Source organism: Erinaceus europaeus, chromosome 3 (assembly GCF_950295315.1).
Source record: "Erinaceus europaeus chromosome 3, mEriEur2.1, whole genome shotgun sequence".
Taxonomy (NCBI): Eukaryota; Metazoa; Chordata; class Mammalia; order Eulipotyphla; family Erinaceidae; genus Erinaceus; species Erinaceus europaeus.
Genome location: NC_080164.1, coordinates 26,530,427 through 26,556,785, shown reverse-complemented (window position 1 = coordinate 26,556,785; position 26,359 = coordinate 26,530,427). Strand labels below are relative to the sequence as shown.

General features: G+C 47.2%; 1 protein-coding gene, 1 long non-coding RNA gene and 1 pseudogene across 3 annotated transcripts in view; 1 reads left to right on the top strand and 2 right to left on the bottom strand.

The window, feature by feature from the left end:
- Nucleotides 1–26,359, bottom strand: part of LOC132537461 (uncharacterized) — a 317,125-nt gene that overhangs the window by 170,542 nt on the left and 120,224 nt on the right. The gene's annotated exons all lie outside the window — the stretch shown is intronic.
- PRKD3 (protein kinase D3) overlaps nt 1–26,359 on the top strand; it is a 62,747-nt gene that overhangs the window by 7,249 nt on the left and 29,139 nt on the right. For both annotated transcript variants that reach the window (XM_060186889.1, XM_060186888.1), the window contains exon 2: nt 1,983–2,745. In XM_060186889.1, the coding sequence (XP_060042872.1) occupies nt 2,479–2,745 (267 nt within the window). In that variant the 5' untranslated portion in view covers nt 1,983–2,478. The remainder of the gene's footprint in view (nt 1–1,982; nt 2,746–26,359) is intronic.
- LOC107522391 (protein mago nashi homolog) lies at nt 11,377–20,287 on the bottom strand (annotated as a pseudogene).

Sequence of the window (26,359 nt, the reverse complement as noted above, 5' to 3'; positions counted from 1 at the left end):
TTCGTCTAGTGTCAGCTTTGACTCAGGATCTGTGCTAGGTTTCTGCACCTGTAATTTCTCAACTCTGCTTCCTGGCTCCTCCAGCCTCAGAGTTTGAGCCCCTGCTGCAGCCTCCGTGATTTCTTCCCCAGCCCTCCCTCTCACCCGGTGGGTGGGGGTGGAGCGGCCTCATGGCTTTAGAAGGTGGAACTGGCCTCCTCAGAGGCAGAGGCATGCAGAGCTGTTTCAGCGGCTCTTCTTCATCAGGCCCAGGTTTCAGTTCTCAGTGCTCTTGTATAGCCTGAGTCTAAAAACAGAGGAGATGAGCAAACCCAGGTTGAGCAACTCTGCCTCTGCTGTTGGTCCAGCACCTGAGCCAGGCCCCATCCGCAGGGCTGTTCTCTCAGTTCCTCTTTCTCTGAGACAGAACATGCTGTTGGGACAGAAGAAGCCAGGCGTCCGGGTCCTAATCCCACCCCAGCTCTCAGAGCAGGGCCATGCTGGGAGGTAGCTTCTTCTGCTCCTGCCTCCATCTTGTCTCCTTCTCTGCCCAAATGACCACAGTGGCCTGCCACCCTCCTGAGAGAAGTTGTGACTTTAAGTATGTGGAACATTCATCTGCTGTTGAGGACAGGGTAATGGTCACCTATTTGAATTTGCTCTAGAAGCTTCTGCCCTCTTCCTGAGGGTTGTCACTCCTCGTTGTATGTTTCTGCCCTTTTTTTTTTTTTTTTTTTTTTTTTTTTACTTACGTCTTCCCTCCCCTTCTCCACCAAGCACACCTTTTTCAACAATCCTCAGACTGTTTACGTGGTAAATGATGGGATTCAAAAGAAATTTTTGAGCTATTCCACTCAGCCAGGGGTGGGAGGAGGTGAGGCAGCTTACAGTTTGCATTTTTACTTCATTTTTTTAATGGATTAATTTTATTATATATAGAGAGAGCAGAGCCCTCAGTCTTCTCTTATGGTAGTGCTAGGGATGGAACCAGGGACCTCAGAACCTCAGGCATTGAGAGGGGGTTTTACATGAGAGAAAAGGATTGAACTGGCAGCCCTAGGCATGCAAGTCCTATGCTCTGCCAGCTGAGCTGTTTCTTTCAGCCTCTTTGCTCCTGTTAGAAGTCCTTTGGGCTTAGGGTCTCTTGTATTCCAGGCCTACACATGTCTTTCCCACGCCTTGGCTCTCCCAGTGACTGACTGGCAGAGTCCCTCTTGCTCCTTTAGCTTCCTGGTGGGAATCTGATGGAGCAGTTAGGACTCGGGCTTGGGCAGAACTCTCCCTTCACTGTGAAAACACTCCTGTGCATCTTTATTCCTATGACAATGTCAATTTCACTTTCTTTCCCCCAGTTCCTCTTCTCTTCCCTATCACTATCGTGACTCAGTTGTGTGCTTGCAGAATGTTAAGTGTTTGATCTTAATGTTTCTGGTGTTCATGAGGAGTGCTGGGGGCATCCTCTGTTTTTCGAGCAGGAGGCTTTCCCCGAAGTGAAACCTACAGTGAGAAATAACTAGACCCCAGCCAGTTCTGCCCACAGGCAGCTATGGGTGAATCATAACCCCACAACCAAAAATGACAACTCATTTTGCATTTTCAAAAGAATGTCAGAGGCTGGGATAACCTCTTCTCTACCACCATAGCCACTGGGGAGGCTTCAGTGCTGTAGCATCTCTTCTCTCTCTGAAATGAAGTGAATGAAAAAGTTGGCCCAGGAGTAGCAAAACGGTGAGGCCTAGGCACTACAAATAATGATGATGATTGGTATAAAATACTGAGATTTTGGGGTCCGGGTGGTGGTACACCTGGTCTGAGTGCACATATTACCAGTCTCCACCTACAGAGAGGAAGCTTCGCAAGCAGTGAAGCAGTGCTGCAGGTCTGTTTCTGACTCCCCCCCCTTCCCACTTCTAAGTCTGTTTCTCTATCCAAAATAAATAAATAAAAATATTTATAGAATATAACAAAATCTTTAAATTTTTTCCCCCATTTGTTTCTTCCAGGTTAACAACATTTCAGAAACGCTCCAACTGTTCTTGGCAGGCCCCACACATTGAATAAAATGTACCTGCACTGTCTTTACAATCTTCGAGGTAGCTTGTAGCAAACCCTGATGGCAGTAACACCTGAGAAGGAGGGTTAAGGGCTGGACACTGGAGGAAGCGTCCCAGTCAGTCCTCACGTAGAGAAGTCCCAAGCAGACCCTTCCTCAGCACCTGCTGTCCTTGAGACCTGGAGGAGCGCGTCCTGCCAGAAAGGCCCCTGTCACCCAACATGCATGTTCTGAAACTGAGAGAGAGAGACAAGAGCCGACTGAAGAGGTCTCGCTGGTGAAGGATGTGCAGTGAGTGAGCTGCCAGCTCTTCCCCAGGAGGCTCCCCGCGGGATGCTGAGTGCTCCCGGAGCCCCTGGCCTCCAACCTGAGGAGGAGCCTCTCCCTGCCCAGGACTGAGCTGGACCGGCCCCGGGGAGGGGCGTCCAGAGACGGCAGGGGGGCCCATGTCTGCCAGCAGCTCCCCGCAGGCCGCCCCAAGGTCTGCACCCCCAGCCAGGCCCTCGCCCGCCGCCAGCCCCCACGCCGGGCTGTCAGGCCGCCTGTCCAATGGCAGCCTGGGTGCCCCGTCCCTCAGCGCCTCGCGGGGCTCCGTGCACACGGTGTCCTTCCTGCTGCAGATTGGCCTCACGCGCGAGAGTGTCACCCTCGACGCCCACGAGCTCTCGCTGGCCGCTGTCAAGGACCTCGTGTGTTCCATTGTCTACCAGAAGGTAGGTGTTGATGCCCCATGCTGAGTCCTCTGACCTGGAGCCTGAAACCTGAGCAACAATGCAATGCCTGACTCAGCATCCCGACTTTGTATTTATTTACTTATGTTAATACTTCTTCTTCTTCTTTTTTTTTTTTTATAAAGACTTTATTTTTATTTATGAGAAAGATAGGAGGAGAGAGAAAGAACCAAACATCACTCTGGCACATGTGCTGCTGGGGATCGAACTCGGGACCTCATGCTTGAGAGTCCAAAGTTTTATCACGGCGCCACCTCCTGGACCACATTTTAATACTTCTTATTAGTGCTTTACAGAACTAAGATTTCAGGGGTGGGGCCAGGCAGTGACACACCTGGTAGAGCACACTCATTACCTTGTGCGAGGAACCAGGTTCAAGCCCCCAGCTTCCCCCTGCATGGGGGAAGCCTCAGGAGTGGTGAACCAGGTTTGCAGGTGTCTTTGCTTTGCACCTCATCCCCACCCCTCTGTCACGTAAGAGAATAAGATTTCAGGGATGTAGTTTCACACCTGCATATCACCGCTTCCCACCCCCAAGTTCTCCTGCCCCCTGCCCCCGCCGCTGAGAACCAGACTAGTTTTCACAGAGTCCAAGAGGCAGCTTGACCACTGCTTGTTCTGCAGGTGGCTGTGCTCTAGCTGTCTCTTCTTCCACTTCACTTACTTCATAGGCAGTGTCACCTGCAGCCACATCTGTGCAACCCAGCATCAAGCACTCTCAGCAGCACCACCATTCCAGGTCCGAGGCATGCCCTGTGTGTTGCCTTTTCTGTACACAAACATAACAAGTCATAAAAGAAGACATGGAGAGTATATGTATACTATATTATTATTATTATTTATTGTTATTATTATTATTTTACCAGAGCCCTGCTCAGCTCTGGCTTATGGTGGTGCAGGGGATTGAACCTGGGTCTTTGTAGCCTCAGGCAGGAGAGTCTCTTTGTAGAACTACTATACTGTCTCCCCTGTCTTGCTCTCTCCATATATATGTATGTCTTGTTCTCTCCATATAATATATATATTGTATGTGGCTATGACAGTGAATGGACTCGGCCCCAGCTATGTGCACTGAGCAGATAGATGCCTGAGCAAAATGTCTTTTTTACATTTTAATTCTTTTATTTACAGAGAGAGAGACACAAATAAGACAGGAGAAACACACACACAGAGAGACACCATTTCACCATCCATGGAACTCCCTTTCTGCCGTACATGGTGCTCCATGTGGTACAAGGCTGGCTCAGACTCAGAGCCTGCCTTATGGGCAGGTGTGTGCTCTACCCAGGAGGCAGCTCTGATACCCTTCCCTCTCCTTTAGATCCTGGTTTCACCTAAACTGCATTTAACATGAGAAGGCCATTCACACTCTCCTCTCAAAACACAGATAATCGAGTGCTGAGTCACAGGACAGAATGCATGCACATTGGAAGTTGGGCGGTGCCTTTATTTTGCATCTTGGATCTACCCCTTCCCTGCCCTGTACTGTGCCATTTTTAAGGAACCTTAACTAAGTGTCTTTAGCAGTCTTGAAGGATGAGCTGGTGTGTTTTCTGTTTTATCATAAAGATATCTGTGTGGGCAGGATGAACTGGTCACACTTTATTTTTCATGGACCAAGACTATGGTTAAAAACAAACAGTTTGCTTTCTGTGTTAAAGATGCTGTCTACACCCTTCGTGTATGTGGATGCAGGCTCCTATGTCATTGCCTTTGTTTCACTTCTTGATATTTTGTATGGTTTGTCTTTGTCCTCTGGCATAAATGAAATTAACAGCCCAAAAAGTGCTATGAGGTTTGTGAAGATGGCCTTGTGTTTCCTGTGTTCTGACAGCAGCTTTGTAAATGGGGTCTGAGGTGAGGTGAGCTCGCCTCCGGTCAATCCACAGAGCCACCCACAAATCTTTAAGCAGCTTCATTTTTGAGTTCTCTTGGCTTGGATAGTACAGGAGTTTCTTAAGACCATTTCTGCAACATGGTTGTCACTTTTTTATATGTGAGTGTCATGTGTTGAATGATTTCTTTTTATTTGAACCCATAGGAACCCACAACCATTGTTTCTCTAGCTATAGAGCCTGCTGTTTCCAGTCTGTAAATTTCATTTAGTTTTTGTATCTGAAAGACAATACAAGGATTTTCTGCAGGATTATTTTAGAATTAATGGGACTTTATCGTTAATGTGGGTATGAAAAATGGGTAAGATGGGTTAAACTCTCAGAAAATGAGATTAAAAATCATAATGCATGAGAAAATTCAAGTGATACCGAGGAAATAAACAAAATCCAGCTCAAAAAAAAAAAAAAAAAGGACCATCCAAGGTAAACGTCAGGTAAAGGTGAAATAGCATCATTATGAACATAACAGCATAAAATGAAATGTCCTAGTTAGCCGCATCTAAGTCAGTTTTATAGTGATGTGGGGTTATAGCTGGCAGAAGTGAGTAGTGATACACAATGATAGCAGCACTCAGGTTCCTTTGGACACCTGCCGGAATCCCAGCTGTTGTTTGAATACAGCGAGGAAGAGGAGTCAGCTGGGGCAGCTGACTCCCTGCCTCAGGGTCACACTTCCTAGAGTGATGAGCAAGTCAGTGCTGTTTCCACAGTTCCACTAGGAACATTCTGAACTTTATCATCTGGGCCTTGTCTTCACTGGGGGTGGCAGAGGAAAGAGGTGGCTCCTGGCGGGAAAGAAGCCTGTGGGGGCAGCTCCACTTCTGAGTGGCACAGAGTCCCAGTGAGAAGTCCTCCCTTTCTTTTTGCTCTTTTTGACCATCTTGAGCTGTGGCTCCCAAGCGTCCACCTTCCTCCCTGGTTGTGTACAGTTCCTGGTACCTCTCAGGACTGCTGGGGGCCTGCTTTCCTGACATCTATCCTCAGCCAGGAAATACCTGAACTTTCTAAAGATAGGGCACTGGTTGTATTTTAGATGATAGATTAATCAGATGCTGTCTCTTTCCTTAAAAAGTTTATAGCCGGGAGTCGGGTGGTAGCACAGCGGGTTAAGTGCACGTGGCGCAAAGCTCAAGGACTGGTATAAGGATCCTGGTTCCAGCCTCCGGCTCCCCACCTGCAGGGGAGTCACTTCATAGGCGGTGAAAGAAGTCTGCAGGTGTCTATCTTTCTGTCCCCCTCTCTGTCTTCTTCTCCTCTCCCCGTTTCTCTCTGTCCTATCCAACAATGAAGACATTATTAACAATAATAATAATAACTACAACAACAATAAAAACCACCAACGGCAACAAAAGAGAAAATAAATAATAAAAAAAAAAAGTTTATAGCCTAGGGGACTGGGAGCTAGCTCACCCTGGTAGGGTACATGCCTCTGTGTGCAAAGCCCCAGGCTTGAGCCCTGGGATCCATGGGGAGGTTTACAGCGTCAAGGGAAGCCCCGCAGATGGTGGGGTCATACTGTGCAGTCTCTCCTCCCTCTCTTCCTCTCTCCCTGTGTCTGAAATAAAGACATAAATAGTCAGCACTAGGCTGGTGGAGTTGCAAAAAAAATACGCAAGACCATAAAGAAGAAAAGGTGTATAGATTGACGAGGGAAACGTCAGTAAGAATGCAAAAGGTCAAGATCAGAGTCACAATAAAAAGTGCTCTCCTGGATTGAGGATGTGAATGGACGGGTTCTGAAGCAAAGCGCCATTGAATTTGCTGCCTGAGCAGTGAGCAGGGTTGTGGCCATCCAAGCCATGTACACAGCCCATTTAGCGAGCAGAGAGGCGGAGGGGCAGGGCACTGACCCGTGTTGCTTCTGTGTCCCTGTCAGCAGCTGCCTGCCCAGCTGGAACCCAGGTGACAATGACACAGGGTGGCAGAGACTTTACTGAACTGACAGTTGCGGTAACCTGGCCCCAGTTCAGCGGTAAAGCAGGGACAAGAGACTAGAGACGGGAACCTCAAACATGGGGTTGCTTTCACCTGAGAACTTGCACTCTGTCCTCACAGCAGTGGGGCTGTGGGTCATGTTTTTGAAGTACAGTCCGGTGATTTTTGCTTCTGAGGTGGGATGTTTAGACCATCAACATATAATGCAGTGCAAAGAGTGTGTCGAGGTGTGATTCACACATGTGTAGGTGGCACTCACAGGCCGGTCAGTATGGATGCATTTGGATCGAGACGTCTCCTCTGGCCTGGGCTCACTCTTCCTTTTCTTCTCCCTCCTTTAGAACTGAGTGTGCTATTGAATTCCTTTTGTCCCCCACTGTTAGTTCATTACGCTGCGCACTTTTTTTTTTTAAGTTAAAGACAGAGCAGGCGGGGGGGGGGGGGGCATTTCCTTGAGTGTTCATGTCATAGTGCACAAGGACCCAGATTCAAGCCCCTGGTCCCTGCCTACAGGGAAAAGAAAGCTTCATGAGTGGTGAAGCAGTGCTGCAGATGTATCTCTTTCTCTCTATCTCCCCTTCTCTCTCAATTTCTCTCTGTCTCTACTAAATAACAAATTATGTATATTTTTAGTAACTTACTATATTTTAATGAGAGAAATACAGAAAGAAGGACCAGAGTTCTGGAGTGTGTTGATGGTACAGTGGTGAGCCTAGCTGCCTTCCAAAGACCAGAGTTCTGCTCAGCTCTGGCTTATGGTGGTGCTGGGGATTGGACCTGGGACCTCAGGCATGAGAGTTGTTTTATAGAACTGTTATGCTGCTCCCCAGCCCCATAAATAAGTTATTATTAATTTTATTATTATTATTATTATTTAGAAAAGATACAGAGAAACACCATGGCATGAAAACTTCCTTCAGCGCAGTGGAGGTCGGGCTGGAACCCGGGGCATGCACGTGGCAGAGCCATGCGCTTACCACAGCTATTTTGCTGGCCCACTTTATTACACTCCTAACTTTTTTTCTTTTAGCGGTTGCTGCAGGGAAGGGTTTCGTAGTGCAGATTCCACCCAAGGTTCCCACTGCCCTGCCACCCATTGGCATAGGCAGTGTTACTTGGAGCAAAGCTTGCTCTGATCCTTTACACCTGACCTGGGGCCAGCACTGTGCCACCAAAGTTAAGTGACAGTTTCAGAGAGCTTGTGCTGGAGGGGTAGCTTACCCAGTGTAGCACACGCCTAGCCATGTGCAAGACTCCGGGTTTGAGTTCCAGAACTGCATGGGAGCGCCATAGGCGGCACCAGGGGGGAGCCCCATGAATGGTGGAGTGGGCCAGTGGTGTCTCCCCAGCCCCATCTACAGTCAAACAGTTGAACTGGGGAGACACTGGTGTTACTGGGGAGCTACTGGTGATCCAAAGACACTCTCATGCTTGATGCTTCAAGGTCCCAGGTTCAGTTCCCCACACCACCATAAGCCAGAGCTGAGCAGTATTCTGGTTAAAAAACAAACAAATACTGGTTCGAGCCTCTGGCTCCCCACCTGCAGGGGAGTGGCTTCACAAGCAGTGAAGCAGGTCTGCAGGTGTCTATCTTTCTCTCCCCCTCTCTTTCTTCCCCTCCTCTCTCCATTTCTCTCTGTCCTATCTAATAAGGACAACATCAATAACAATAATTACAACAACAGTAAAAAAAACTAGGGCAACAAAAGGGAAAATAAATAAATGTAAAAAATTAAAAACAAACAAATAAATAAAATAAAATAAATGTAGTTAAACAGTTGGACCAGAAGCAATAGTGCCAGGTGTGCACCAGGATAATGTTTAATGGTAAATAGAAATAAAAAGCATTGTCTGATAGCACAGTGGTTCTACAAAAGACTTTGATGCCTGAGGCTCCAAAGTCTCAGGTTCAGTCCGTAGCACCACCATCAGCCAGAGCTGAGTATGACTCTGGTATATCTCTCCATATTGCTCTTTCATTAAAATTATATATATATATATATGCAAGAACCAGCATAAGGATGCCGGTTCGAGCCCCTGACTCCCCACCTGCAGGGGAGTCGCTTCACAAGCGGTGAAGCAGGTCTTCAGGTGTCTATCTTTCTTTCCCCCTCTCTGTCTTCCCCTCCTCTCTCCATTTCTCTCTGTCCTATCCAACAACAATGACATCAATAACCACAACAGTGTTAAACAAGGGCAAAAAAAAGGGAAAATAAATATAAAAAATTTTTTTAAAACGTATAAAAATTATATTTATATATATGTATATATATGTATGTATATATATTAGAAGCACTGCCTGAATGTCACAACTAAAATACTAGTGAGAGTCCAGCAGTTACAGGAATTGGGTGCCCCCTAGCCCTGTCTGGCAGTCTCTGGCCTTTTCCCAGATACTGGCCACCCCCCTGGATGCTTTGACACCATCTTGAGCCTGACTGCTTTGTGTGATGTGTCCTGCACCTGTTGCCCCTACTTCCTTCCTGTTAAGTCTGTTCTTGACGCTGTGTGTGACATTTCTCCTCACAGACCGCTCTCTTTCTTTCTTTGCAGTGGTGGCATTCTCAAGTCCCTTTAAGCCCTGGGTATTCCTGAGTGTATACCAGCCAGCTCTGGCAGGTCCTTCCCCCCCCCCCCCCCATCTCATCACTTATGTCCCAGGCCTGGCTCTGCGTGTGTTCCTAGACCCTGGGCCTGCAGCTGGCTTCTCTGGCCCACACTTGTCCTATCTCATCTTCAGAGCGGGAGCATGCTTCTGCTGCACCTGAAGGCCAGCTCCTAGAGGCTTCTCCTGGGAAGCACAGATGCTCAGAACTCAGGAGCCTTCAGCCTGCACCTCGATAGCCCAGTCAGTACAGGGTAGCACCCACTCTGCCTGTAGCTGAGCAGCAGGCTGTGCTCGCCTCCCCTTTCCCTGCTGCGAGTCCTCCTCGGAGCACTGATGATGTAGGACCGGGGGCTGCCAGGTGGTTCTCAGCAGATGTACCAGCTAAGGGGAGGGAGGTAATGGACACAGGTTGCTGACACTGAGGCCATAAGACACTGTTTTTTTGTTTGTTTGTTTGTTTGTTTTTTGCTTCCAGGGTTATCGCTGGGGCTTCGTGCCTACACTACAAATCCACCGCTCCTGGTGGCCATTTTTCCCATTTTGTTGCCCCTGTTGTAATTGCTGTTGTTGCTGTTGGATAAGACAGAAATCGAGAGAGGATGGGAAGACAGAGAGGGAAGAGAAAGACAGATTCCTGAAGACCTGCTTCACTACTTGTGAAGTGACCCTCCTGCAGGTGGGGAGCCGGAGGCTCGAACTGGGATCCTTAGGCTGGTTATTGTGCTTCGTGCCACACAGTTTGTGTGTGTGTGTGTGTGTGTGTGTGTGTGTGTGTGTGTGTGTGTGTGTGTTTTGCCTCCAAGGTTATTTGCTGGGGCTTGGTGCTGGCACTATGAATCCATTGCTCCTGGCAGACATTTTTTTTCCCCATTTTATTGGATAGGACAGAGAGAAATTAAGAGAGGAGGAGAGATAGAGGGAGAGAGAAAGACACCTGCAGACCTGTTTCACTGCTTGTGAAGCATCCCTTGATTTTTAAAGATTCACTGAGCAAGTGAGTAATGGGGTTGGGGGCGGGGGGGAAGACACCAGGGCATCACTCTGGCACATGCATGTTAGGGATTGAACTCAAGCCCTCACACTTGTATAGCCAGCTCTCCACCTGCTACACTACCTTCTGGGCCACTGATCTTGCCTTTGGCTGTCAGTTACTTTTCAAATAAATGAAAAGTGAGAAACTCTACTTACCATCTGTCCCTTGCTCCCACCCACATGGCTGTCATAGGCCACACTGTTCTGCTCTTGGTTCGCAGCAGTTTGGCTCTGCCATGGCTTCTGTGGTTTTCTGTGGGGTCTGTGGATTTGGTCTCGTGGCTGAAGTTTGTGTATCTTGCTTTCACTAGTGTTTCTGCTACTCTTTTCCTGGCTGCTATTTTCAGCTTTTCACCCAGTCCTCCTCGGCGTGTTCCCGTCTTTTCCCTCACACATTTTTTTGGCCATGGCTTCACACATGCATGACTTCACCACTCTGGGCCACTTTTTTATTGCTGCTAGAGACGGAGGAGAGACACCACAGCACCAGAGCTTCCTCCAGTGCTGTAGTACCTCCCGTGTGGGACCTGAGCCAGGTGCAGAGCAAGCTGTCTCCCCACCCCCTTTCCCTCCAGAGGCATCCTTTCTGAGCCCCACTCAGTCTCTGCTCCGCTGTTGGGAACAGTGTGAAGGAGCAGCTCACGCAAGCGTCTGCTGAGGCTTTTGTGCCCAGTGACATCTGACAGGACAGCGGATCAGGCTCAAAGTAGTCACTGCATGTGCTCCGACAAAGCCAGGCTTACTTCTGTTTCCTCATAACGTTTATTTTTTATTTTCTATTATCTTTATTTATTTATTTATTGGATAGAGACAGTCAGAAATTGAGAGGGAAGGGAGGGATAGAGAGAGTGAGAGACAGAGAGACACCTGCAGTACTGCTTCACCACTTGTGAAGCTTTCCCCCTGCAAGTGGGGACTGGGGGCTCGAACCTGGGTCCTTGTGCATTGTAACATGTGCGCCCAACCAGGTGCGCCACCACCTGGCCCCTCCTCATAACATTTATCCCCTTTACATTTAAACAGCTTACAAAAAAATATTCTTATTACCCTATAAGTGAACATATCCCCACCCCTATTCCCTTTCTTTTCTCTTTTTTTTTTCCATTTTGTTACATTTATTAGTCACTTACAGTTCAGAAAAAATTACTCTGATATACACAACAATTTCCTAGTAATGGTAATGTAAAAGTTATCCCTACCCTCCTTACGCCCACAGCAATACTCAAGTTATATTGGCTTAATCTTGAAGTGTAGTCCATTAAGGCTAAAGACCAGACACTTCAGGTCCCGGACAAGGCAATAAAATACTACAAGCCTTCCAGATCCTTGGATTGGTTGACATCCATAAGGGAACCAATTTTTGACGTGGTGGAAGAGATGTGTTCTTCTCTTATGGCAGTGTCAAGCGCCCGGCCACCTACTTGGACAGGAGGTGGCCTCTGGTAATTTCACTATCATCAATTATTCTCTACAGTCAGCTCCTCCGGCACATTTTATGTGCGTAAGCCTCTTTCCATTCATGGCATCCTTTTTATAATTGCTGTTGTTGGCATACCTCAATTTGCCATTGGGCTAGAGCTCAAATTCCAGAAACTCATGACCGAAGTTTCCCTTGTGACCCACATAGTAATGCAAATAGAAGTCGCTCTCCCTGGCTCCCGGAAGATAGCCGAGACATTTTTTTGGCCATGGCTTCACACATGCATGACTTCACCACTCTGGGCCACTTTTTTTTATTGCTGCTAGAGACGGAGGAGAGACACCACAGCACCAGAGCTTCCTCCAGTGCTCTAGTACCTCCCGTGTGGGACCTGAGCCAGGTGCAGAGCAAGCTGTCTGATAGCCAGGATTTATGTTTGTTTGTTTGCTTGCGTGCTTGCTTGCTTGCTTGCTTGCTTGCTTGCTTGCTTTTAACTAGGAACTCAATTTTATTTTTTTCTTTTATTTTTTTTCAAAGTAAACACATTTTATTTGTATTGAAAATAAGCACTTCTTTTTTTTAATTTTTTTTATTTATAAAAAGGAAACATTGACTAAACCATAAGATAAGAGGGGTACAACTCCACATAATTCCCACCACCAGAACTCCGTATCCCATCCCCTCCCCTAATAGCTTTCCTATTCTTTAACCTTCTGGGAGTATGGACCCATGGGTCATTGTGGGATGTAGAAGGTGGAAGGTCTGGCTTCTGTAATTGCTTCCCCACTGAACATGGACGTTGACAGGTCGATCCATACTCCCAGCCTGTCTCTTTCCCCAGTGGGGAAGGGCTCTGGGGAATCAGAGCTCTAGGACACATTGGTGGAGTTGGAGTTGTCTGGATGGCATCCTGCTAACATCTGGAACCTGGTGGCTGAAAAGAGAGTTAACATACAAACAAATTGTTGAACAATCATGGACCTAAAGGCTGGAATAGTGCAGATGAAGAGTTAGGGGATCCTCCATTTTGTAGATAGCTAGTAGGCATATTTTAGTTGTATTCCAAAGAGCCTATGGCTATAATAGTTTTTTTTTTTTCTTTTCTTTTTCTTTTTCCCCTGAGCCTGAAATCTGATATGCAGGTGGATCCAAGTTATTGTCTAAGGAGATGATGTCATGGCTGGAAAAAGGACCAGAAAGCTGGATCAGGGAAGAAAGTAGCTCCCTAAAATGGGAAAGGTGTATACATATTGTTGACTGTAAGCCCCATCGATTTGATGTCATCTGGGGCCCATATTCAGCTTAGGAGCCTATGTGACTTCTGCATCCCTGTAGATCTGAGCTCACATTCTGTGGTCATGAGTAGGAATGTTCCAAGCTGCCCCAGTATCAGGACCCATCTTCCTCAGGTGTAGCATAGAGTATGTTGTCCATCCTCCCTTCAGAGGATGGAACATTGCTTACTGTTTTTGATCTAAGTTGAGGGCAAGGTCCTAGGGGGGCCCACAAAGGGGTCTATAGGAACTCAATTTTCAAAGCTTGCTTACCACAGCCCACATGTCATGGAGGATTAAGATCTTTAAATGTCTTCAAACTCCATGTGCGTGGCTGCAAAGTTATGTGCAGCTTCAGTGTGACTTGGTTTGTAGCAGTGATTTTTCAACCGTGCTCCTGAGAATGGTGAGGGAACTGAGCAGTCTCTGTCCTGGACCCAGTTCTCTAGGAAGGGAGGAGTTCAGAGCTCTGTCTGGGCTTCCAGTAGGCATCCAGAGTTGAAAACTTCAGTTGAATAAAAACCGACAGGCTTAAGGGCAAGATAAGTAAGTAGTAATCCAAATCTTTCCACTGTGTGTGCTCTCCATCATTATTTATTATTACAAACTGAGTATATGATGCTTTTTTAGATCTTGTTATTTATATATTCAGTGAATGCACATTTCTCTTCATGTGGTCAATATGACCAGTGGGAAATTTTTATCTATGTATAAATATATAAGGAAAGGGAAGCTAGTGATTTTATTTTAGCTGTCAGGTGTTTACCAAGAGCTAAGTCAGGGTCAGTGACTTCTTAGCTTGGTGCCATTCTCTCTTGTGACTTGGAGCCATGGAACAGATACTCAGGGGCTCTTATTCTGCTCATTGTTACTGGTAGGTACTGTGGCAAACTGAAAGGCTAGTGATAGACACTCTAGAAAAAGAGGCACCTAGTAACCATCAAGTGGCTGTGATGTAAGGTAGCACAGGTCCCGAGTGGCGTGTGGCTCAGAGCAGGGAGTCTGTGCCAGGACCCCCTTTGGCCTGAGGACGAGCGCAGCCACCTGCACGGGCCCCAAAGCAGGCTCAGGGACATTGAGTGAGCAGACAGCTGCCTGCAGATGTGTGGATAGTATTCCCCACACAGCCTGTGGCCAGGCAAGTGAAGCTGGGTCCTGCCACTCAACGCTGCCCTGGATGTCATATGAGCGGGTCCTGGTGACTGCAGAAGCTCAGGACACACTTGTACCTCACTCTGTTACCTGCTGGACAGATGTCTTAGCTTCCTGGCAATGACTAGGGGGCAGGGATGTGGTGCCATTTATGTTGTGTCATCTCAAGATGAATTCCAGAGTTGCTGACACAACCCTCAGGCTCCCGTCTCTGCTCCAGAGCCCCTCTCCCCATTCACAGCATGCCATGTTCTGCCCCTGACCAGGCCTGAATTCCACACCTTCTCTGCTTAGGACCCTTCAGCCTCTGCTTGTGCCTTCTGCAAGTCTCTCCCTACTGCCCTCATGAACAGACGGGGCTGGGGGCTGGCTTCCAGACTGCCGTCTAGACTTCAGACATCCTCACACAAACGGTCACCACATCTTCTCAGTGTCTGTGTTTGGGTCCAGAAATAAACATTTGAGGAAATGAAGAGTTCTTGGGAGGCAGTCTGCTGGGTGGTAGTTGAAGACACGAGCTTTGGGGTCAAGATGCACCTCCCCTCTCGGGCACTGGCTTTGCAGCTTTGGCTTCTCATCTGTGAAAAGGGAATTAAAACAGCACATTCTGTTTGTTCCGTGTGTGACTAAGTGAGATGTCTCTCTGAAATGCTTGGTCCAGCACCTCTAGGGGACTGGCTATCTAGTGCTGACTCAGCAGTGTAATATTACTAATATGAATTTAGTGTTTCCAAACCAAATATCTAAACACAAACTGCAATCACTGTACCTCATGATGATTTTCTCTGCTGAGCTATCTGGAACTTCATGGTAACAAGAGATACTACTCATTAGAGGACCAGGGAGATGGCATAGTGGTTATGCAAAAAGGTAAAAGAACAAAGGGGTCCGGGCAGTAGTAGCACAGTGGGTTAAGCACACATGATGTGAAGCGCATGGACCAGCATAAGGATCCTGATTCTAGCTGCAGCTCCCAACCTGCAGGGGGGTTGTCTCATGGGCAGTGAAGCAAGTCTGCAGCTGTCTATCTTTCTCTCCTCCTCTCTGTCTTCCCCTCTTCTCTCCATTTCTCTCTGTCCTATCCAACAACAGTAACAGCAAGGGCAAAAAAAAAAAAAAAAAAGTAGGGAAAATGGGCCTCTTCTGTTTTCCGGCCTCAAGGAGTGTGCTCGCACGGACCAGGAGGTGGATGCCAGCCTTTGCGCTTTGTGCCATGTGCTCTTAACTCGGTGTGCTACCACCCGACTCTGGGGCGTTCGGATGGATAAAGATTTGAACGGCCTTGCTGCCATGAGCTCAGTTCCTGGGTCATCTCTCTCCCGTCACTAGCCTGACAGAAGAGAAATGGATAATATAAAGCAGCATTGGGGTCCTGGTGTGTTTTCCTAGAAACATATCAAAGGGAGGTGAGAGGTGAAAGGCTGTGCCTATGTGCTAGACTATACTGTAAGCCATTATCCTCCCGCCAATAAAGTAAAAAAATTTTTTAAATGGGGAAAATGGCCTCCAGGAGCAGTGGATTTGTAGTGTAGGCACAGAGCCCCAGCAATAACCCTGAAGGCAGAAGAAAAAAAAAATACTCATTAAGTTAGAAAGATTAGTTACTGCAAGTTAAGCTCAAGGCGATTTTTGGCTTCGTGCTTTGTGGGATGCCCATATGGCTGCTTTCCTCTGTGCGCAGGACAACAGATCCATCCTGATCCCTGCGGCTACACTCCTCCCAGTCTTCCATTAGCTCCTCACACTCCTGTTTGTGCGGCAGATGGGAGATTAGTGCAATGCCAGCCCTGCAGTCTCTATGCACTCTTCTGCTCCTGGAGTCCCTGTGTGTATCTCACATGTGGCCTTGCCCTCGTAGAAGCCCGTGATTTCTGTCCTAGAACACTGTGTTACGTCATACTCCTAGGGGTCAAGGTATACGTTGCTTGAGATTACTGGTGATTATAGTTGTGGCTTCAGAGTCGTAGACTTTTGAGTGCAGCTGATAACTAATTAGTTAATTGCTGGTTTTGAGCAGTGTGTCTGACCCTTCGGCAAGAACTTCTAAGCTAGTGGAGGGGAGATTGTGTGTATGTGTTTGTAGTGGGCGGTGGGGGGGCGACGACAACTAACTTACTGGAAAGAGTGTACGGAACAATTAAAGGTGAGACAAGGAAGCTCCTGATACAATTTCAGATCTTTTGATATGGCAGGAAGGATATGAAAACTAACCAAGAAAACATGAGTATCTCCGCTAGGGAAGAGTGGTCAGAAGTATCTGTTGATAAGATATTAAGAAATGTATAAATCCAAACACCTTTTTTTTTTTTTTCTTTTGGTGAGCAATCAGGGATATAGCTCAGCTGGCAGAGCACAGGACCTGTATGCTGGGCTCCTGGTTTGATCCTCAGTTCCACATGTGCCAGAGTGGTGCTCTTATCTTCCTTTTCTAATATGAAATGTATAAAATGAATCTGAAGGGGGTTAGGCAGTAGTGCAGCAGGTTAAGCGCGCATGGCGCAAAGCTCAAGGATCGGCCTAAGGATCCCAGTTCCAGCCCCCGGCTCCCCACCTGCAGGGGGGTTGCTTCATGAGTGGTGAAGCTGGTCTGCAGGTGTCTCTCTTTCTCTCCCCCTCTGTCTTCCCTTCCTCTCTCCATTTCTCTCTGTCCTATCCAACAACAGTAGCATCAATAAGAATAACAATAACCACAACAATGATAAAACAACAAGGGCAACAAAAGGCAAAAAATAGCTTCCAGGAGCCGTGGATTTGTGGTGTAGGTACCGAGCCCCAGCAATAAACCTGGAGGCAAAAAAAAAATGAATCTGAAAAAAATTTTTTTTAAAGATTTTGTGAAACGGTAAAAACTAGGGCTTTAAAATAAGTGTATTGTAGCCTTAAAAAAGAAGGCTCTTTTTTTTGTACTCTTCCTGTAAACTAAATGATTCCTTCTGCCTAGGATTTTATCTAGATTCTTTCTAACCTGGTAGCTGAAGCTACATTTTAACACAGGGCCCTGCTGTGTGTGTGTGTGTGTGTGTGTGTGTGTGTGTGTGTATGTGTGTGTGTGTAATTAATAACAGTTTAAAGAATTACAAAGACATAGTTCCACGCCACACCCACTACCACTGTTCTCGCTCATGCCTGGGATATAGATTACTGAAACACATGAACTCATTCCAAGAAATAGCCAAACTGTCTGTCACCAGGACTTTGCAAGACTCTGGACACTTTTAGGTGGGAGGGGACACAGGATTCCACATTCTACTTTGTACCCGAGGGAGGAACATTCAGAGGCCTGAAGGCTACTAGGAAAAGCCACATAAAAGGCAGCTCACTCTGGACGGAGCTCAAGAGTGAAGCAGTAAAGTGTGGGTGGACCTGCCTTTAGGCTAAATAAAGGGAAAGAGCCGTTTGCAGATTTGAATACTCAAATGATCATATTTACATGTGTAAAAATAAGATTGGGGAAATACTTCAAGTACTGAATAAGGTTAGGCTCTTTATTCTATAAAGTGTCCATATGGGTAAGAAAAACACTGTCTCTAAATGTTTGCCCAAAAGATATTTAAAGAGTACTAAATAAATTGTAAAAATCAAGCACTGGAAAAATGTTCAAACCAGTAGTAGTAAGTACAGGTCAGGTGGAAGCCAGGAAAGAACTCTGCTGGTAGACTGCACGCTTCATCATGAGGGCCCAGGTTCAAGGCCCTGCCCATCACATGGGAGGGAGTACCATGCAGAAAGGAAGCTTCACAATTGGTGGGTGTCTTCTTTCCCCTGTCTCTCTCCACCCCCCCTTCCTCCTATCTGGATAAAAGCAAAAAAAAAAAAAAAAAAAGAAAAAAAAGGTCCCCCATTGGGAATGGTGGACTTGGGTAGGCCGCAGTACCATGGTGGGAATGAATGAATGAGCGAATGAATGAATAAGTAAAGCAGATCAGAAATCATGTGTTCAATTAGTGGGGAAATGCTGGGCGTGGTGGTGAGTGCCTGTGGTCCCAGCCACTCCGGAGGCTGAGGCTGGAGGATCATTTGAGCTCAGGAGTTCTGGGCTGCAGTGCGCTATGCTGATCGAGTGTCTGCATTAAGTTCGGCATCAGTATGGTGACGTCTTGGGAGCAGGGGGCCACAAGGTTGCCTAAGGAGGGGTGAACTGGCCCAGGTTGGAAATGGAGCAGGTCAGAACTCCCATACTGATCAATTAATGGGGAAATGAAATTGGTATTTCCAGTGTACGTGAATGAATGTGATAAAACTTTATAGAAATAGAGTCATCTGGGAGTCGGGCAGTAGCGCAGTGGGTTAAATACACATGGCACAAAGTGCAAGGGCCCGGCTTAAGGATCCTGGTTCAAGCCCCTGGCTCCCCACCTTCAGGGGAGTCACTTCACAAGCGGTGAAGATGTCTGCAGGTGTCTGTCTTTCTCTCCCTCTCTCTGTCTTCCCCTCCTCTCTCCATTTCTCTCTGTCCTATCCAACAATGATGACATCAACAACAACAACAATAACTACAATAATAAAACAACAAGGGCAACAAAAAGGAATAAATAAATAAATATTTTTTAAAAAAGAAATAGAGTCATCTATGATTTGAGGCTTATGTTATAAGTTAAAAAAAAAGAAGCTAACAAACACAGACATTACAAACATAGACATACACACACACAGAGCTATCTCTCTAACCAACTGGTCATTAGTGCAGTTGAGCTCTGCTTAAACTTGGGTGTTTCCAAACCTGACCACTCTTTGAATTCAGTCCAATTCCATGACACATCTCAAGGGTGGAGTGGGTGGACTCTCTTTTGTTGTTGTTAGCAGAAGCCAAAATTGGAGCTTCCTCTTTATTTTTTTTTTAAGATCTGAACTGCTTCCAACGTTTGGGTTCTGTTGAGGTTGGTGCCACCGTTCTCATCTTTCTGTCCTCGGCAGGCAGTAGTGAACAGACACTAGCCTGCCTCTCCTGCTGTAGAATGGCACAGACAATTTCAGGGGCTCAGTGGTCTGTGGCTGCCAGCAGCCAGGAGAGGCTGGGGCAGCCACCCCCGCTGGGCTCCCTACCCGATGCCCACCTGAGCTTCCCCAACTGTTCCCACCAGGCTATGCTATCAGAGGTTTATGTGGACTGTGCTTTCTCTCTGGGCTTGTGCAGAAGGCCAGGTTTTTCTTGAAGGTTCTGAAATTCTCAGCTGTTCACTGTTGAGGACACAAATGAATCTTTCCCTTTTTCTCTGTAACACTGTAGACCATTAGACAATAGACCAGATAGACTGTTGTATTGGCAAATATTAGAGCCCCCTGTCTAATCATAGTGTGTAAGAGTAAACTAAGGGGGGCCAGTGGTAACACCCTTGGCTGAGCGCACACATTGCTATGCACAAGGACCCTGGTTCAAGCCACTGATCCCCACCTGCAGGGGAGAAACTTCTTGAGCTTTGAAGCAGGTCTGCAGGTGTCTCTCTTTCTCTCTCCCTCACTATGCCCTCCTTCCCTCTCAATTTCTCTGTCCTATCAAATAAAAAAATTAAGAGTAAATTAAGGGGCCAAGAGATAAGCCATCTGGTAGGGTGCACACCCTTTACCTTGCATGAGGACCTGGGTTCAAGCCCCCACCCACTACATGGGAGCACCTGTCCAGAGAGTGGTGGAGCAGTGCTGTGCTGTCTCTCCTTATCTCTCTGAATCTCTCCTTCTCTGTATCTTTCTATAACTAGCAAAAAAAAAAAAAAAAGAAAAAAAAAGAAAGAGAAAGAATGAATGAATTACCCAGGAGAAATGGAATCAAGTGGGTGTGAAGCCTTGGTGGAAAAAAATTTTTTAAAAAGAAAAAGGAGGAAGAGGAGGAGGAGGAGAAGAAGTGAACCCAGAGGCTCTCAGCCAGGGAGGTGGTGACCCAGGGAATGTTCAGAACATCTGGGGACTTTCCCAGTTGTCCTGAGCAGGCAGACTGAGTGTTCTTGGAATCTAGCTTTCTAAGGCTAGGAAAACTCAACACCTCTGCTAGCGCTGTGAGCTTGCATGCCCATCCCCTCGTGGGGAGCCTGTGAGCTCTGCTATGAGAGCTCTCCACGCCTCCCAGGCTCCCATGAGGACAGGCTGGGGTCACAGGATGACCACGCTCACAGGCTGGCAGCCGTGTGGCAGAGCTCTGCCTCTTCACAGAGGTCTCTACAGCATTGGCACTGCCTGCCAGGAGCTGAGGGGTTGACAGGGCCTACCTGGCCATCTTGAGGCTGGGAATGTGGAGAGAACAAACATGAGCCCTCAGGCAGAGCCAGCCAGCGTCTCAGATTGCCACTGTGATGGCCAAGCAAATCAGGACCTCCCGAGCAGGCAGGTGGGCGGGGCTCTGTGGAGTGGTTCACAAGAGTGGCTCACAGAGCTCCTCATCTGGCTGTTGCTGCATGCTTACAAAACTCCCCAGAGGACAGGGGCAGAGTTTTCCAATCAGAGACAGATCTGGGTCAAGGTTTTGATTTTTTTTAAATGTTTGCTTTATTTATGGCATATGAGAAAAATAGTTTCATACAGAGGGATAGAGACAGAGTCAAAGCACCAGTCAGGTACATGCAGCACCAAGGATTGAACTGGGAACCTCATGCATGCCAGTCTGATGCTGTCAGTCGAACTCTTGTAATTCCGCGACATCCTTGTTTGGGGATTGTAAATTCTTTTTTTTCACCCCTAATTTATTTTGGAAAGACAGATAAGGGAGATGGAAGCAGGGAGAGACTTGCGGCACTACTTGGCCCCTTAAGATGTTTCCCCCTGGAGGAGGGGATCAGGCCTTGAACCTGGCTCCTTGCACATTGTAACATGTGCATTCAACCGGGTGCACCACCACCCGGCCTCCTGAGGATTATAAATTCTTTTAAAGTTACTTAGCCTCTGCTTCTGATCTGTGGAACAAGAGTCCTAAGACCTACCTCTATTAAAAAATGTAGGTGGGGGAGTAGGGCGGTAGTGCAGCAGGTTAAGCGCACATGGCGCAAAACGCAAGGACCGGTGTAAGGATCCCAGTTCGAGCCCCCGGCTCCCCACCTGCAGGGGTGTTGCTTCACGGACAGTGAAGCAGGTCTGCTGGTGTCTATCTTTCTCTCCCCTCTATCTTCCCCTCCTCTCTCTGTCCTAGCCAACAATGACAACATCAATAACAACAACAATAATAAGTATAACAACAACAAAAAACAAGGGCAACAAAAGGGAAAAAATAAATATTAAAAAAAATAATCATAATAAATGTAGGTGGAGCTGAGTGGTGGCACACCTGGTTGAACGTGCGTGTCACCATGAGCAAGGACTCGGGTTCAAGCCCCCAGTCCTGCCATGCAGGGAGGAAGCTTCAGGAGTGGTGAAGCAGTGCTGCAGGTGTCTGTCTGTCTGTCTGTCTGTCTCTCCCCCCGCCCCAATTTCTATTCTACCAAGTAAAAAGAAAAGGGAAATATACATATGGTGGTGGCCCAGGAGGTGGCACAGTGGACAAGGTGTTAGACTCCAGGTAGGCAAGAGTTTGATCCCTGGTATTGCATATGCTAAAGTAATGCATAATGATCTGGTGTGTCTCTTCTTTTCTCTTCTCTCTCTCCCCACCCCCATCCCTTTCACTGGTGTTAATAAATAAGTCTTTAAAGAATAGGATGATTGGACTGGAAAGACAGTGTAGTAGTTCTGCAAAAGACTTTCATACCCGAGGCTCCAAGGTCCCAGGTTCAATTCTCAGCACCACCATAAGCCAGAGCTGAACAGTGCTCTCTGGTCTTTCTCTCTGCATAGTTCTCTCTCTCTCTTTCTCTCTCTCTCCAGATGATGAAAATGTGAAACCCTTAATACAGTGTCTGGCACAAAATTGAGTTTTTAAATATCTCCTTGAATCTGGAGACACCATTCATCCATCCCCTGGTGACCTGCAGTCCTGCTACCTCCCACGGCATGTGTCTGGAGTCTGGCATGGCTCGGCTCCTGGCTGACACGTGCCAAGCTGTGAAAGCCAGACTTTAGGAGCTCGCTGTCCTGGGGCTGGGTGTGGTGAGGGTACTGTGCACAGTGCCTGCCTTCATACTGCCTTGAGGCTACAAAGTCACCAGTGGGAGGACTTCCTGCTTGGTAAGAGTGCTTCTTGAGCACAGCAGGTGCAGCTGGAGGAGGGAAGAGGCCAACTCTGAAGTTTAGTCCTGACCTTGAGCAAGCTGCTGCCGTCGGCTGCCCACCCCCATCCCCCTCTGGGCTCTGTTCTCTGGCTCATTGTCTTTACAGACAGAGGGTGGGATCCCAGGTCCCAGGTCAGAGAAAAGCAGGGTACCCCAGCTGGATCTTTTGTTTCCTGGAAGTCTGTTGTCACTCTGTCATTTGGTTGTGTCTCTACCCCATTCTTTCTGCCACAGCTGTGTCTGTGACCAGGCGACAGGTCCCCCCCCCCCCCCCCCGGATTCTTTGTCTTGGCAAAATAATACCAGGCAGCCATTCATTAATCAGTCTGGAAGCTCAAAGAGAAACTTTAGTGTCCCTCGCCTTCTCATAAAATGAATGAATCAACCTCTTAGACATTCTAACAACAAAGAGGCGGGGTGGGGGTGGGGGTGGGGGGCTCAGAAGGCAGCTACTGCAGTGTCACCAGGGACAGGCACAGCAGTACTCAGGAACCTCTCTGATAAAATAAGATTTTTAAAAAATGATCAGACTGGGAGGTGGTGCAGGGGATAAAGCCTTGAACTCTCCAGCATGAAGTCCTGAGTCCAATCCCCAGTACCACCTGTGCCATAGTGATGCTCTGGTTCTCTCTCAAAAATAAATTAGTAAGAAAAAAATTTTTTTATAGATAATCAGAACTAATAAGGAAAAGAAAGAAAGATTGATTATTTGATCAAAGAGAAATGGCAAGTATTGCATGAAGTAGCCTCTCTGTTGTATCATATCCCAGCCGTTCTGGGTTGCAAACTAATGGCAAAAGTTAAGAAAATTCAGACTCTATAATGAACAGTCTTCTCAATGACTCACTTAGACTCCACCGCCTACTTCTGTGTGTGAAGGACTCAGTGAGAGCCGAAGGAAGGAAGAGCTCATCAGGTGGGGTACCTGTCTTCTGCAAGTGGTCCACGCGTGAGCCCCTGCCCCACACTCTGTAGTGCAGCAGGCAGGGATGGAGGGGCTGTCTGGTGTCTGGCTCCCCTCTCCTGCCCCAAGTCCTGCTCCTGGGCCCCCTCTTTCCTGAGCACTGGACAGCAGTGTCCCATGGCTGGCTTGTGATGGAAGGGTGTTGCAGAGTGCCCCTGGCCTCTGGAAGGCACAGTACCTAGAACTAGGCATGTCTCTGTGTGTTGCTGTCTTCTGGGGGCATGGCTGTGCCCCAAGTGCCCCCAGCCCAGGGGACAGCTGTCGGATGAGTAGCCAATGACAGTGTAAGTCCCTTTACTCCTCTGCTGCTGAGCTGGTGGTCCTGCTCACCATAGCTCCCCTTCTTCAGAGAGAAACTGCTAGATGTTGTAAAACCGTGAAAACCAATCTCGTGTTCAGGTCACTGTTACCAGGGTCCTGGGTTCTGTTCCCTTGGTCTGTGGGTTTAGATGCTCTGGTGTATGTGCTCTGGTTATTTCCCTGTCTCCTCCTTCCAGACGTCTGAGGGCCATGCACCTAGGCCTCCACACTGTGAAGATTTGAAACCTTTGGCTATCACTGTTTCCCTGGTGTTGGTGGCAATATTTAATATTCTCCTTTAAAAAATTTTTTTTAATTTTCTTACCACCAGGGTTATTGCTGGGCTCGGTGCCGGCACCATGAATCCACCACTCCTGAAAGCCTTTTTTTTTTTTCCTTTCTATTTTATTTGATAGGACAGAGAGAAACTGGGATGGGGGAAGGAGAAAGCTTGTGAAGCTTTCTGCCTGAAGGTGGGGAGTTAATATTCACTTTGACTTACTTTTTTCAGGCAATATTTTCTGTTATTTTATCTCATGCTGATTCTTGCTGTCAGACATTTCCTGTTTTAGATCATATATCCTAGCAAACACACACATAATTATTATAATTACAATTATTAAATACACACACACACACACACACACACCAGGGAACTGTGCTATTAGTCAGTGTGGAGATGGGTAGAGTGTGGGAGCACCTTCTGGCCTAGAAAGTGATTTTATTTTCTGTCTTGGTTGAAGACAGCCTAGGATACACATGCTGACTTTCCACAGATGCTAGTCACAGTCCTCAGATTGCTGTCCTTGCTTCTTAGTCTTTTAAAAAATGCCAATCTAGGGGGTCAGGCAGTGGCACACTTGATTAAGTGCATACACTATAGTGTGCAAAGACCTGGGTTCAAACCCCTGGTCCGCACCTGTAGGAGGAAAGCTTCATGAGTGGTAGAGTAGAGCTGCAGGTGTCTCTCAGCTTCTTTCTCCTTCTCTACCTCTCCCACCCTTTCTCTGTCTCTACCCAATAGTAAATAAATAAAAATTTAAAAAAAATTTTAGAGGAATAAATTTATTTCCTTTAAAAAAAAAAAAGTTAATCCGAATGCTGTAAGTCCTGTGTTTTTTTCATCAAGAAGATCCTTCTGTTTTTTCCTAAGCTCTGAGTTTTTAGTATTAATGTTTTCTCATTGATATGATTATTTAGTTCTCCAGTTATCAAGACTCCTGGTTGGACCAGAACAATGTTGCAGGTCTGTTATATGCAGCAAAGGCAGAGTCTCAGGAGCATGGTCCTCGACCTTCCTGCTGCCTTAACGGCAAAAGCCAGACCCCAGGACTCTGCTGACCATGTGGGCCACCTCCTTGGGAGCCACTCTGCCAGCATCCTCTCTGGGAAATACAGATTTGGTCACCCTGAGGCCCTCTGTCCCCCTTGGGTGCAGAATCATAAATGAGCAGCTGGCAGTCAGTGACCACAGTGCAGTTGGGACAGGAGCCCATGACACTGGTCCACTGCCGTGCCCAGCTGTGACAAGAAGCTGGTGTTTGCCACCCACAGGGCCCTGGCTGCAGAAGTTTTGTGAGCTCTTGGATTCTTGGCTCTCGTGGGCTTTTTGTCCTTTTGCTGTCCTTCTCCCCTCCCTCTCTCTCCCCATCCTTCAGTTCCTCAGTCCACTTCACTTCCTCCCCTCTCCCTTTCACCCTAGGGGATGCTTTCACTTTCACTTTCCTTTTTCCTGATTCTATTCAGATCTCACTGTTAAAGCCATATCCACCTTCCCGAATGAAGCTTTCAGGCCTTGTTCCCTCTGCTCCTCAGAGCTGTGATTTTCCTTCTCAGTGTGCCGTTTACGTGGGTGTGTGCTCTACTTGTCCTGTCTCCCATAGATGGTAAGCTCCTGGCAGGCAGGGCTGGCTTCAGAACTTCTCACTGTGTGCTTTAAATAAGGATGGAGATGGGGTGTGAATATTATTAGTATTAGTTTACTTATAAAAATATCAACAAAACCAGAGGATAAGAGGGATATAATTCCACACAGTTCCCACCACCAGAGTTCCATATCCCATCCACTCCATTGATAGCTTCCCTATTCTTTATCTCTCTGAAAATATAGACCCAGGATCATTGTGGGGTGCAGAAGGTGGAATGTCTGGCTTCTGTAATTGCTTCTCCTCTGGACATGGGCATTGGCAGGTCGATACATACTTCCAGCCTGTTTCTATCTTTCCTTAGTGGGGCAGGGGTCTGCAGAGGTAGTGTTCCAGGGTACACCACCCTGGTGATGTCACCTTGGTGAGGTCATCTGCCCAGGGAAGTCAGGTTGGCATCATGGTAGCATCTGCAACTTGGTGGCTGCAAGAGCATTAAGATATATTCTTGCCTTTAGGTTCCTAATTATTAAACTGTTTCTTCTGCTTTATATCATAATGCTTTTTCAGTGAACTCCTTTTAAAGAATATTTATTTATCGTCTATATTTTATGAGAGAGAGACCAGAGCACTGCTCAACTCTGGCTGATTATGGTGCTGGGAATTGAACCTGGGAGCTTAGAGCCTCAGGCATGAGAGTCTTTTGCATCATGTTATCTGCCTAGCCCAAAGAACATTTATTTATGAGAGAGGAGCAAAGAGAGAGAACCAGATCACCACTCTAACACACGTACTATGCTGGGGATTGAATTCGAGACACGTTTGAGAGTCCACCACTGTGTCTGACACACCACCTTCCAAGTCACATGTGGACTCCTTTCTGATTAGCCCTGGGGGACCAGGCATGACTCCTCTGGTGGAGTACACACCTTACCGTGCACATCCAAGCCCCCTGCACCACCTGGGAGTACTGTACAGGTACAAGGGGCGGCATTACAAGCGGTGAACTGATGCTGTGCTCT